Source organism: Bos mutus, chromosome 1 (assembly GCF_027580195.1).
Source record: "Bos mutus isolate GX-2022 chromosome 1, NWIPB_WYAK_1.1, whole genome shotgun sequence".
Taxonomy (NCBI): domain Eukaryota; kingdom Metazoa; phylum Chordata; class Mammalia; order Artiodactyla; family Bovidae; genus Bos; species Bos mutus.
Window position 1 is genome coordinate 147,139,789 of NC_091617.1, and position 13,852 is coordinate 147,153,640.

Genomic DNA, 13,852 nt, shown 5'->3' on the forward strand with positions numbered 1-13,852 from the left:
CCAGCTGTGAAAGTCAGGACTTGTGACATCTTAGCCTGTTGATGAAATGCAAATGCCCCATGTCTACCCTTCCACAGGGCCCTGGCACCCAGAAATTCAGGACCAAGAGGGGTTGGAAGACTTGGGTTTCTAGAGCCATGAGCTTGAGAACTGTTCCTCGCTGATACGGGCGTCTGGCTGCCTCCACGCCTGCCGGTCAGCCGTAATGAACATCACTGCTCCTGCAGGTCCCCGGTCCAGGGCGGGCTGTTTAACTGTGGCTCCAACGTGATTTTTCCTCTTTTCCTTTTCTATTTCCTCTCTTCCTCCCCCCTTCCCTGCTTCCCCACGCCTCCCTCCTTCCCTTTCTTCTCTCCTTCCTTCATCCCTGCTCTGAAAATAAGTACCAAATTTTTGCCCAGGAAAAGACAGAAACATATATAAATGAGACTCTCTCTCCTCCTTGAGTCGATCGTGTCTTCTTGCTGTTTTCACTTTCTCTGCTCTCTAGCAGGAAAATGAAATTGCATTCGATGGATGCGCTCTCCTGCGGGGAACCCAGGGTTCTGTCACACCCTTTATATGAGCTCCTGGTTGTGATGAAATAGGGGAAGTCTCTGGCAACCTTAGATAGAATCAGCGCTGGCAGTTTATCCACTATCAGGAAGGAATATAATAATTTACTCATTTTCCCCATTAAAGAAACACCAGAAGAGCTGAAGCAGCTGATGCCTTCGGAAGACGGGTGTGCTTTAATGGAGACGCCATTAATAATTTACTTTTATAATGTAATAGTTGCCATTTTTGTGACCAAAAAATTTGTTTCAACTCTGGCTTTATGGATGGAAGTAGGATCAATTAATATTGAGTGATGACAGCCTCCCTGCAGAGAGAAAATGGGAAATCTTGGTGTCGTCATCCACCTTGTGACTAAGAAATAGCTTTTCTTAATTGTATGGAACGGAGAAACCCACGGGGATGTAATTCATTTCTCTCCAGCTTGCGATGTAAATTGAAAGTAAGGAGGAATAACCGCAGGCTGATGTGGGGATGTGGATGCAGCCACTGAACTGGGTCTGACCTGGGGGGTTTGCTGGAGAGGAGAGGACCGCTTCCCCCATGACGGACCATCTCGGTCCACGGCTCCCGTACGCTGACAGTGTTCTGGAGCTTTCTGCTGGAGGGCTGGTCGCACGTCTTGGGGCTCATCGCTTTCCTTCATCCCAGTCTCTGCTAAATGCCTTCTCCTCAGGGGGCCTTCTTTCACCTTCCTGCCTGAAATGGCCCCTCTGCTCACCCCGTTCACTTGTGGCCTCCACCACCCGCTTCCCTCCTCCGAGGAACTCGCCGTCATCTGAAGTCATACTCTTGTGTATTTGTTGTTACTTGTGGGGGCCTGCCACTAATGTAGGCTCCCCAGCAACATGGCTTTACTTACTCGCTGTAAGCCTTCCTGATGAGTGCACTTGTTGAATGAATGAATGAATGAATGATTAATGTAAAATTTCCAGGGTTGCAGAATAATTTAAGTCTCTTGAATGCACAGCAGCCTCCCTGAAGGGTGTAGGCAGGTAACACAGTCGGAGCTGTGGCTCTGAGTGTGCTCTGGTGCCGTTATCGTGTGTATCTGAGCGAGTAGGCAGCAGTCCCAGGGTGTAGCCACGCCACTGACATCCGTCCCCAGACCTCCTGTGATGCACTCTCCAAGGAGCCTGGACGTCCTGGCGGCAGTGATCACAGCACTTGCTTTGTTCAGCGGCTTCTCCTTGCTGGGTTTTAAGCTCTTGGAGGATCGTGGCTGTTCATATCACATTAGCTGCACCGTCTTCAGCACCTACTGCTGAGCTCCACGAGGCTGCTTCGGGGAGTAGGGAGAGACACCAGGTGGGAGGCTGGAGCCAGCTGCTGCCCCCAGGATGAGGCGTCATGAGCAGAAGACGGAGGTCCCTTCTCCCCTCACCTGCTGTCCAGTCTCCACCTAGAGCCTGCCCCGCAGACTTGATAGGAAGTTGGCCAGCAGAGGAGGAATGCTGTTGGCAGACTTGTAGTTCACAGCAAAGATCGGGGTCTCGAGGGGAGTTTGGGGACCGAGGCAGCGATGCAATGACCAGCACAGTCCACCCCTCACGTTTTCCAGGTCCACACATCCTTCTCCACTTTTAACTCAGCATAATGACAGAACAGCTCCATTCCTACCTAAGTGACAGCTCCACTTCACACAAGCGATCCAGCTTGCCCTTCGATCTGAAAGAGCAGACACAAGGCCCCAGGGGCACGTGTCCTCCTCTGGGTGATGGGGGTTGTTTTTCTGGTTCAGTCTGCAAGATAGGGCATATTCAGCTGGGACCGGGGCAACCAGGGGAGAAGTCAGAATTGCCGCTGTGACTGCGGGGACTTGGCTTTGCCTTTGGCCAACACCTCACCTGGCTGGGGTTCTTTGCCTGCTGGGGTGATCTAGGAATCAGAATTCTTACTACTTCTCCTCGCCCCCCATCTCCCCAGCTGCTTTAGTTTTCCATTAATATGTACTCTTAGACAAGAGAAGCTCCAGAGCCTCCCCTGGGTTCCATTTTTGACGACATCCAGTTTCCCCTTGGAAACCGGGGTCACTCACCCCAGTCACTACAGGGGCCACTTCTGTGGCATTGGTCATCCAGAACGGCCAAGGGGTGCTCCTGTCTTCCGGCTCAGTGGCGCCATGGCTGTGTTGTCTCTCTTGGAATCCCCAACCTCCAGACCAGCAGACTGAAGCTGTGGGACCAGGAAGCAACAATTCCCCATCTGTATATACTAGGTTTAAAAGAGGCAGGGAGCCCTCCCTGCTCCCACCCGTGGTTGCTAGAAATAGAGCCGATTTGGTTTACAGTCCTCGTCCTGCAGGCATGAACTCCAGCTCGCCTGGATGTCTCCTGCCTGGCTCCACAGGGAATGCTGGACCAATACATGGTGTGTGTGTGTGTGTGTGTGTGTGTGTGTGTTAACAATGTACAGGATTTTGCAAACACCGTGGTGGCTGAGGCTCTTTTGATAACTTGGCCCTGCATGGTGAACTAGTGGTTTTAAAATTGCATTAGATGGAAGCCTGTTTTTTCCTCACTTCTCCTGAGTGCTTTGATGAGGCCGTCAGACACCCATCGATGTCCAGGCCAGCGTCCCTCAGCGCCCCTGGGCTGGCTGCCTTTCTGAGGGTGTGCTGGCCTCTTTCTCACGGCCCCAGGATCAGCCTGTGTTTATCTTGGAGAAAAGGGGGCAAATAGCAGCAGCATTAACTAATTAATCAGAGGCTGTTTATCAGTCTATCAGCCTGGACATCGGGGAGTCACCCTGGTGGAGTGATTTAAAAGCCTGGGCTTTGGGGGAGAGCAGATCTGGACCTGAGGCTGCAGAGCTGGTGGAGAGCTGTCTCTCATTTGCTCTGTGACCTGAGTGAGTTCCTTAGCCCCTCAGGGTCTCAGTTTCGTATCTGTAAAATGCCAGCATATTCCCCGGGGCTGTTAAAGCTGAATAGTCGTCAGATAAGGCCTTGGGTAGCACCATGGTCGAGCTCCGAAGACAGTGGCCGTGTTCATCATGTCAGTGCAGAGTCCGATAAGAACAGTGTCCAGGAGAGTCCAGCAGGGTTGCTGCCCAAGATGGGCTGACTGGAGTGATTCTTTGACCTCCCTCCCTTCTCTGCAGAACGAGGCTGTGTGTCCTCGTTGACCCCTGTCCGGGGTCCCATCCGCCTCTCGGATGGTGGCAGACGGGGGTGGACCACCTGGGGTGGGACTGCGAGACAGAGCCTCAGGGGTGTGGTCCAGCCCCAGGCCACGAGGACCACAGGCTTCTGACGAGACGCTCCCCCTCTGAGGGAGAAGCCTCTGTGTGGGAGAGACGCGTGATGCTTGACCGAGTGGAGTGCTTGCAGGAAAACAGGGCCTCTGTGGACCTCATCTCAGGTGGTTGTTCGGTCCTTGGCAGCTTGAGTCTTACTTTATCAGCAGGTGTAATGAGCAGGTCTGGTGCCCCGCGGGACGCCGGGTGCCTCCTCAGCATCATGGCTCGTGGCCAGCTTGGGAGCTGAGGTCTTTGACTCTGGCCAGCAGTGTTGAACCAGCTCGGCCGAAGGGTCTGACTGGGGAGCTGTGTCTGAAGTTACTACGTGTGTGTGCGTGTGCACGCAGGTGATGGGAAGTGGGTGTTACGGATGAAGACCTTCGTGGCCAGTGGTGATTTCCTGGGAACGTTTAGGAGGGAGGGAGGCCTCTGAGGTCCTTGCAGTTCCAGAACCTTCCAGCCGAGTCCCCTTTGCGCCTCCCGCCGTAGCCTTGTCAGAAGTTCCTGGAAGCTTTGGGTTCCTCCAGGTTCTCCCTCTCCTCTTTCTGGCGTCAGTTGCCTGGGGCCTCGTGCTGAGGAATTTTTAAGGATGTGACTTCTCCTCACGAGATGAGGGTGGGGAGTAGGCTCCTGGTTGAACCCGCCCGTGTAGACATTCTCCATTGCTCCCACGCGGCCAGCGTGTAGTGAGTTCCTGGCTTTCGTTTCTTGCTCACAGGGAGACAGAGGGCTCTGCGGGGAAGGATATCGCCTCTCTCTGTGGCTCCCTGTCCCAACGTTTGTTGGTTTGTTTTTTTTTAAGGCAAAATCTTGAGTTTCATAAACAATGATAATACGTGTTATGGCAGGCAAAAAAAAAAAGTGACTTTCCCTTCTCAATTCCTAGACAGTTTTTTTTTTTTTTTACAGCTTTAACTTCTTAAAGCTGTGTCAGCTGTTAGGAAAATGGGAAGGAAAAGAAGAGAAAAACAGTGAGTGTGGGAACTGTAAGCAGGTGGTCCTTGCTGCCCTCAGACCAGAGTCTGCAGTGGGGTCCTGGCAGGGATGTGCTGGGCCATCACATGTGAGGCGAGTTCTGAGGCTCTGGGTGGCCCTGGAGACGATGTCTGGCAGGAAGGCACTCGTAAGCTGCCGTATATGAAACAGATAAACAGGAAGGTCCTGCTGGATGGCACAGCGAGCTCTCTTCAGTATCCTGTAATAAACCAGGAGGGCTTCCCTGCTGGCTCAGCGGTAAAGAATTGCCTGCCAGTGCAAGAGATGTGAGTTTGATCCCCGGGTCAGGAAGATCCCTTGGAGGAGGAAGTGGCAGCCCACTCCAGTACTCTTGCCTGGGAAATCCCATGAGCAGAGGAGCCTGTCCATGGGGCTGCAAAATCGTCACACCTGACTTAGAGGCTGAACAACAATAAACCATAAAGGGAAAGGATATGAAAAAGAATTTATATTGGCACAATGGAATCACCTTGCTGTACATCAGAAACTAACACAGCATCGTAAATCAACTCTATTTTAATAAAAAAATTTAAAAGACATTCATATACATTTCCCAGGATCGCCTTTTTAAAAGGATGGTTTCCTTCGAAACCACATCTTAAGACCTTCCAAATTCAAAGGAAGAAAAGGAGAATGTTTACAAGACAAACATTCTACTTTTAGATTTAACTTTCGGACCAAATATGTGACATGGCAGGGTTGGCTTTCTGTGTATTTTTCACATTTTAGAATTCTTCAGGAACTTGGAATAACCAATTTACTGTGCGTTTGTGTCCGTTTGAAGAACATTTGTGAAGTGGTTGAAAACAGGAGCACGGATCCAGGTGTTCCTCCCAGCTCCTGGGCAGACTCAGCAAGTCACCTCCCCTCTCGCAACTCCTATTTACTGAGCACTCGACTCTGAGCCACGTAGGCCCTGAATGTGAATTATCACCCTAATCCTGTGAGGCTGATACTATTGTGATCAACAGTTTCCAGTAGGAAAAGTGAAAGTGAAGTCGCTCAGTTGTGTCCGACTCTTTGCGACCCCATGGATTGTAGCCCACCAGGCTTCTCCGTCCACGGGATTCTCCAGGCTAGAATACTGGAGTGGGTTACCATTTCCTTCTCCAGGGGATCTTCCCAACGCAGGGATCGAACCCGGGTCTCCCGCATTGCAGGCAGACATTTTACCCTCTGAGCCCCAGGAAACTGAGGTGCAAAGAGGCTGCATGGCTCGTGGAGGAGACCCAGCTTCTGTGTCGAGAGGCTGAGGTTTGAGCCCAGGCTGTGTGGCTTCTAAGCCCAAGTGGTGACCACTGTTCACACTGCCCCTTCCTTCTGCACAAAACAGGCTCTGCCACGTGGCTCAATTTTGTTTTCTAAAAAGGTGTGAAAAAAAAAATTGGGGGCGGTATATGGGCTTTACAGGCTTTGATTTATCATAATACATTATTATTTGTGTTCTGAAGACTCTCAAGACTCTTGAGAGTCCCTTGGACTGCAAGGAGATCAAACCAGTCAATCCTAAAGGAAATCACTCCTGAATATTCATTGGAAGGGCTGATGCTGAAGCTGAAACTGCTGAAACTCCAACACCGACTCGATGGACATGAGTTTGAGCAAGCTCTGGGAGTTGGTGATGGACAGGGAAGCCTGGTGTGCTGCAGTCCATGGGGTCGAAAAGAGTTGGACAAGACTGAGCGACTGAACTGAACTGATGTGAAGAACTGACTCATTGGAGAAGACCCTGATGCTGGGAAAGATTGAAGGCGGGAGGAGAAGGGGACGACAGAGGATGAGATGATTGGATGGCATCACCAACTCTATGGACATGAGTTTGAGCAAACTCCAGGAGTTGGTGATGGACAGGGAGGCCTGGCGTGCTGCCGTCCGTGGGGTCACAGAGAGTCGGACACGACTGAGCGACTGAACTGATTATTAGTTGTCTTCGTGATTTATTTAAAAACCAGATTTTGATCATAAATTCAGTCCTTGAGTATAACTTGTTCCTTGAGAAAAAGTCATGCATGTTAAAATGGTTTCTTTCAATGTATGGTTTCTGGAAACAGGTGTGAGAGGCGGAGGCCACCTAAATTCTTACGTTAGGTAGAGCAAGTGTGAAACTTTTCAAAGCTCCTTTTCTTGCCTGACCTCACTTCAGCTTTGAACAACTCTTTGACGTCGGTTGGACAGGTAGTGGGTATAGTTCTAAAGGAGCTGCTTTAAGACTCTTGTCTAACTTCCGGTAGAAGTTACCGGAAGTGGGGTGGGTCTTCGCTGATTGTCTTTTTTTCCTTGAGCGTGAGCCACACATTCACCTGATTTTGGAATAATTTTGGGTGGTGTCCTGGGCGTTCTATGATGTTGTGTCACAGAGACTCTAGATTCTGCTGCGCTCGTCTGATGAGGGTCGGTTCTCCTGTTGTTTCAGCCTGCGGTTTACTTGATTGGACTCCAGCTGTGAACTCTGTTTCTGAGGTGGGGGCTTCAGGGCTCTGTTCTTCCAGCCTTGACGGGGCTGGTTGGAGAGGGCTTCACGCATGCATGGTCCAGGGGTCAGTCGGAGATGTGGACACAGTTTCTACTCAGAATTTGAAATGTCCTCTCTCTGGCTCCCTCCTTTCTGGGATTCCCCCCTTCATGTTCCAGCAGCAGAAGCACCCCAGGATTCTGTCTTAAGTTTCTCCAAGCCAGGAAAACTGTGAGTTTCTGGGTTTAAGTTGCCCCTGTGGCCCAGACCGGGACTTGACCTTGGCTAAGAGCTGTAAATAACAGGAGCTCCTTGAACTCCCTTTCTTCCAAGTATCAACTCCGCTTCAGTACCTACTTGCTTTGGCTTCCTCTCCAGAGCCCTCAGATAGATTTTCTTTCTTTTTTTGGTTTTGTCCTGTGTTTTAGTTGTCGTCTGCAGGAGACTTGATCTGATAGGGGCTTCCTCAGCCTGTATACAGAAGGAGAGCTGGAAGGACAAATATCAGTATTCACGTTTTACAGATGGACAGATGAAGCACCGAGGAATCCACCTCGGAGCTTGTTAGTAAGGGCTGAATAGAAATTTCTGGGGCTGTGGACCGCTCTCATCCACCTCTTTCCTCACGAGGACTGGCTCAGCAGTTGTCCAGGGGAAATTTCCCTTTCTGCTTCAGTGCCATTGGAAAGACACATGAGGGCTTCCTGCTGATGCTGATAAATCGATCATCCATGGAGGCCGGAACTCCGATGTGCTGGATGGGGCATGTTTTAAGGTCTCTGATTGATCCAGGTTTACAGTTCATGCTTCTTGCTGCTAACTCCATGACCTCACCTCTCTGAGCCCACAGCAACATGCGGTCTCTGCCAGGGTGAATGAGATGCTGTATCCGGAGGGCCTGGTACAGAGTAGATCTTCAGGAGATGTCTCCAAGTCGACTGGAGGAGTCCTTGGGGTGTCTTTTCTGTGATTCATTCCCCCATCTCCCGTGGCGCTGGCCTTGACTCTGTGTCCAGGCATTGGGATTGTGGGAAGAAAGAAAGAAAGAAAGTGAAGCCACTCAGTTGTGTCCGACTCTTGAGACCCTGTGGACTGTAGCCCACCAGGCTCCTCTGTCCATGGTATTCGCCAGGCAAGAATATTGGAGTGGGTTGCCATTTCCTCCTCCAGGGGATCTTCCCGGCCCAGGGATCAAACCCAGGTCTCCCACACTGCAGGAGGTTTCTTTACCATCTAAGCCACCAGGGAAGCCAACATGGGAGGTGGGGAGAAGCGAAACTTCCCATTCAAGATGAGCAGGCATCTCCCAGGCCCAGGATCTTTCTCCATGGAAGTCTTGGGGGGCCCAAACCCGGTTGTCTGCCCTGAGCTCCCCTTTGTTCCCGTCGCCCTGCTGTCCTTCCCTGGACTATGCTCATGCTGAGGGCTGTAGACCTGCCTTTATAAGGCCTCAGCACTGGCTCGTCCTGCTGTTCTGTGACTGGTGCCCAGTGCTTGTCCTACCCCGATAACTGCACCTGGCTGCTGTTGGCAACTCCCGCCATTGTGAAAGCCTTAATAAAAATGATCAGTTCGGTTCCATCACTCAGTCGTGTCCGACTCTTTGTGATCCCATGGACTGCTGCACACCAGGCCTCCCTGTCCATCACCAACTCCCAGAGCTCGCTCAAACTCATGTCCACCGAGTCGGTGATGCCATCCAGCCATTTCATCCTCTGTCACCCCCTTCTCCTCCTGCCCCCAATCCTTCCCAGCATCAGAGTCTTTTCATATGAGTCAGCTCTTTGAATGAGGTGGCCAAAGTATTGGAGTTTCAGCTTCAGCATCAGTCCTTCCAGTAAACACCCAGGACTGATCTCCTTTAGGATGGACTGGTTGGATCTCCTTGCAGTCCAAGGGACTCTCAAGAGTCTTCTCCAACACCACAGTTCAAAAGCATCAATTCTTTGGCGCTCAGCTTTCTTTATAGTCCAGCTCTCACATCCATACATGACTACTGGAAAAACTATAGCCTTGACTAGATGGACCTTTGTTGGCAAAGTAATGTCTCTGCTTTTTAATATGCTGTCTAGGTGATAGACACTGTCGTAGAATACTTACCAACAACATCCCAGCAGCCGCTGGCAGCTTGGATGGCATTTTACTACATGCCAGGCCCTGGTTGAAGCCCTTCACATGTATTGACTCCTTTAATCCTCATGACACTCCAGCCACCTTGTACTATGATCATGCCCATTTTACAGATGAGAAAACTTCTAGGGACTTGGGCCCAGGTTCCTAACTCCGGAAACTGTGCCCTTGGCCACTTTGCTGAACAAATTTTTTTTTTTACATGCAGCCGGGTGGGCACCTCTGGCGTAGGGACCCTTCTAGTCTTTTACTTACTTGGACCTGGAGTAGGCAAGGAACTCAAGGACCATGAGGGGCCTGTGGCCAAAGGAAATCCCCCCCACCTGCGGCCAGGGGCCTGCTGTCGGATGTGGTTCAGGCCGGCCGTGCGGGGGAGGATGGGCCGGCCTCCTGCCCAGGGAGGGGTGGCTGCACGCCGCCCTTGCGGGCCAGCTGCAGGAAGGGGAAGCTCATGTGCCCTTTTCTGGCTGGGTCTGATTTTGTGGCATTCACTGTCTCCCTTATAAAGATTTAATTGCTCCATTGTACTGGGGCGTCGGGGCCTAAGTCATCTTTTACGACTGGTGAAAATCGGCTCAGCTGGACTTGGTCTCAGCTCGTCCCAGTTTCCTTACCATTTTCAATCCGAGATCTGACTTTAACCTTATCTTTGTTCCGAGTCAAGTTCTGTTTTGTTTTGAAGCTCCACGAGCTGGGTTTAGTGAAGCAATGCTTCAGCCTTTTCCTCCCCCCCATCGCTCTACTTGGCTGACTCTGGCACTGAACATCTATTCGAAGGCCAGTAAACATACGAAAAACATCTGCAAAGGCCGTGATGGGGAGAGCAAACACCGTGACGGGGGTGAGGGCTGCACTCCATGGCCATGGGGTGGGACAGACAGCAGGAAAGGAGCCCTCCCGCCCACGAGCACTCCGGACAGACCCCCGTACCTCAGAAGTTAGCAGTGCGGACTTGCAAAGTCCCAAAGACAAGTTTCCAAATGAAAACGATAAAAAGCCTTGTCGCCTGAAAGGGAGTGAGGTACGAGCCACATAAATTACGCCGACGGGACTTCTGGAAAGCGGGAAGCGTGCTGAGGCATCGCCCACTGTGGTGGAGAAACACGTCTCACCCGGTTGCCCTTACCGGGTCTGGGGTCTCCATATGGATGTTTCCCCGTGTTTCGAGTAAGTGCTTGCTGAACGCTCGGGTCTCAGAGTTTATGAAGAGGTTTGATTTATGAAGGGCTTGGCTTATGAAGAAAAGATGGTGATCATGTATGCAAACGGTCTGCTGAGGAATTAAATTTGGGGTTTTAGGAGTGAGCCTGCTTCTCCCAGTCTCCTTCCCCGCAGGGTGGTCCGCAGACGGGCGTTGCTGACCTGAGGGCATGGAGGGGACGGGGCAGGGAGCTTTACAGCCTCTTCTTGTGGGTCCACCCCACTCCCTTTGCTGTGAGCAGCGCGCATCCTCCTCTGTAGAGAGAAGATTGGGGTTCTAGCTGAAAATCAGAACTGGGCTTGAGGCTGGCTGTGAAGGAGACGAGGGGACCGCCGGTCCCCGAGAAACTGCCTTCTTGTAAAAAAAATTCTGATTTTTTGTCTGCACCACATGGCATGTGGGATCTTCCTTCCCCAACCAGGGATCGAACATAGTCCCCCTGGAGTGGGAATGCGGAGTCCTCACCGCTGGACTGCCGGAAGTCCTGAAAGTGCTTTCTTTATGGAGTTTATCGGTGAGCAGAAAGGGATATTCCCCTGCATTCTCCCATGGGCTTCCTCAACCACCGATTGGGAAAATGGGAGTTGATGATGTCAGAGGTCTCTTCAGATTTTGTGATTCAGAACTTTTATTATCCAAGTAAATGACTGTAGGGCTTTTTATCTCTAGTACATCTTTAGAATAAAATACTTTTTCGTGGCAAAGTCAGAAGGAGGCATGTGGTCCTCGGGTAGCGCTTCATTCCTTTGCAGGTTGGGAAGGTGGGATGGTGCGCTTTAAAGGGATTCTTTATCGCAAAAGCAGAGGGGCAAGGAAGAGAGTCTGGAAGGCGCATTTGGGGGAGACCCGGGACTGTGGAGCCCCGCGGACGCTGCCTTCGGGGGCTGGGCCTGTGGGCCTGGGCACAGGGCGGCCACAGAAGGGTCCAGGGCGCGAGGGTTGCGGAGCGCTGGGCTCGCCCGGGAACGCGGGTGGGTCCTGCCCGTCTGTCTCAGACTCAGTCAAAGCACCAGGAGAATTTGGGGTGCTGCCAGCGTGGCCTTGGGGGCCCTTCCCTTAGCCAAGTCCGCCTTCCTCACCACGCAGAGGCTCTTATGCTGCTTCGTGAGGCCGGACGCCATTACTTTGATGCAGTCGTCTTCCTCCCCTCTTACACTTGGTTTTACACGCTGGAGCCCTAAGTGTGTTTTCCCTGGGAAAACAGGGCTTCACAGTTGGCAGGACGGGGACAAGCTCAGCTCAGCCTTCTGCACAAGATGCCGTGAAACAGAAAAGGCTAACTGTGCCCGTCAGGTGTGTGTGTGTGTGTGTGTGTGTGTGTATAGGTGTGTGTGTGTGTGCATATGTGTGGGTGTGTATGTGTATGTGTGTGTGTGCATGCAAATGTGTGGGGGTGTACGTGTATAGGTGTGTGGGTGGGTATGTGTCTATGTATGGGTGTGTGTATGTGTGTGTACGTGTATAGGTGTGTGTGTGGGTGTGTGTAGGTGTATATGTGTAGGTGTGTAGGTGTATGTGCATGTAGGTGTGTAGTGTGTGTTGTGTGTGTGTGAGATAATTGTGGTGATCTTATGATTCTGAAATTTTTAGCATCCATAATTGATGTGGGGTGCTAAATTGCACCACTCATTAGATTGTACCAGTTATTAAAAAGAAGCGGATTACCATGTGCTTGTATTAAGCCAGGGAGGGGAAAAGGAAGACGGCCTTTCTTTCAAGGCCTTAGGTTTGAAACTGCATCAGATTTTTTTTCTGCTGTTTAGTCACATACTGTGTGCGCATGTATTTGTGTCTTTCTGAGTTGCCGGCCTCTGTTGGGGACATTTCTTCCCCCTGCTCAGGGACTGCCTTGATGAAAGCGCTCAGCAATCAGATGGATACAGATTGAACACATTCACAGGATTCCTTTCATTGTTCTGCCTTACATGTTTGTTTTCTGAACAGCAACAGTAAAAGAAGCCTTTCCTACCTCAGAGTGGCATCCTTGACTACTTGCCGCCCGTTATTTGTTTCAGCAGATTTCCAAGGTGACTGCTGAAATTCCCCAAATATTCCAAAGATAGACACGTCCTTCCCTGTGTTTGCTGGGACTCCTTCTTTTTCCATCTTGGGACTGTCTGGTTGAAAACCATCGCTCTCTCGTTGTTTTGTTCATCTTTAAAAATGTTTATAATAAATCACTGCAGTAGGAAGCAACTCGTGACTAATGGGGAGGCAGCTGGACTAGAAACCAGGGGCCTTGGATGTGGTCTTCTCAGAAGCTGCTTGTAAGTCACGAAACCGACGCCCGCTCCCTGGGTGCTCCGTGCTGTGCTCAGTCGTGCCCGACTCTGCGACCCTTTAGACTGTAGTCAGCCAGGCTCCTCTGTCGGTGGAATTTCCCGGGCAAGAATACTGAAATGGGTTGCCATTTCCTTCTCCAAAGGTCCCCGGACCTGTATAAAATAGGCTGACAAACTTTTTCTGTGAAGGGGAAGACACTAAGTAGTGAGGGTTTGGGGAGTCTCTCTCACAGCTGTTCAGCTCTGCCCTTGTAGGGCTGCAAAATGCAAAAGCAGCCCCCCACAATATGTAAGAGAGCAATGACAATGTGCAGACCTGGCCACGTGCTGGACCTAACCTGTGGGCCATGAAACCTCTGGTTTCAGATATCCGTGTGACGAACATTGCTCTGTTTTTTTCTTATGGGTTTATAAGTTCAGTTCAGTTCAGTCAGCTTTTTGTATCAGGTGGTCAAAGTATTGGAACTTCAGCTTCAGCAGTTCTTCCAATGAACACCCAGGACTGATCTCCTTTAGGATGGACTGGTTGGGTCTCCTTGCAGTCCAAGGGACTCTCAAGAGTCTTCTCCAACACCACAGTTCAAAGGCATCTATTCTTCGGCGCTCAGCTTTTTTCATAGTCCAACTCTCACATCCATACCTGACTGCTGGAAAAACCATAGCCTTGACTAGACGGACCTTTATGGGCAAAGTAATGTTGACCACAGCCTTATCTAACTCAATGAAACTAAGCCATGCTGTGTAGGGCCACCCAAGACAGATGGGTCATGGTGAAGAATTCTGATAAAACATAGTCCACGGGAGAAGGGACTGGCAAACCACTTCAGTATTCTTGCCTTGAGAAGCCCATGAACAGTATGAAAAGGCAAAAAGATAGGACACTGGAAGATAGGTTTATGAGGGGAAGGTTAAATGTTGTAGTGAAAGCACTAGAGAAATTTAAGGGAGGGTTTTCTGTTTCTAGGTGAGATTGAGTAGTTTGGGGCAAACTAATGA

At 50.8% G+C, this 13,852-nt stretch overlaps 1 protein-coding gene across 3 annotated transcripts in view; it reads left to right on the plus strand.

Moving 5' to 3' along the window:
• Positions 1 to 13,852, plus strand: part of RFTN1 (raftlin, lipid raft linker 1) — a 228,494-nt gene that overhangs the window by 37,208 nt on the left and 177,434 nt on the right. The window contains exon 1 of one of the 3 annotated variants that reach the window (XM_070377110.1): positions 10,250 to 10,540. The exons of the other annotated variants lie outside the window; for them this stretch is intronic. Coding sequence (XP_070233211.1) covers positions 10,522 to 10,540 — 19 coding nt within the window. The 5' untranslated portion in view covers positions 10,250 to 10,521. Of the gene's footprint in view, positions 1 to 10,249; positions 10,541 to 13,852 lie in introns of those variants that run through there. 3 annotated transcript variants of the gene reach the window in all.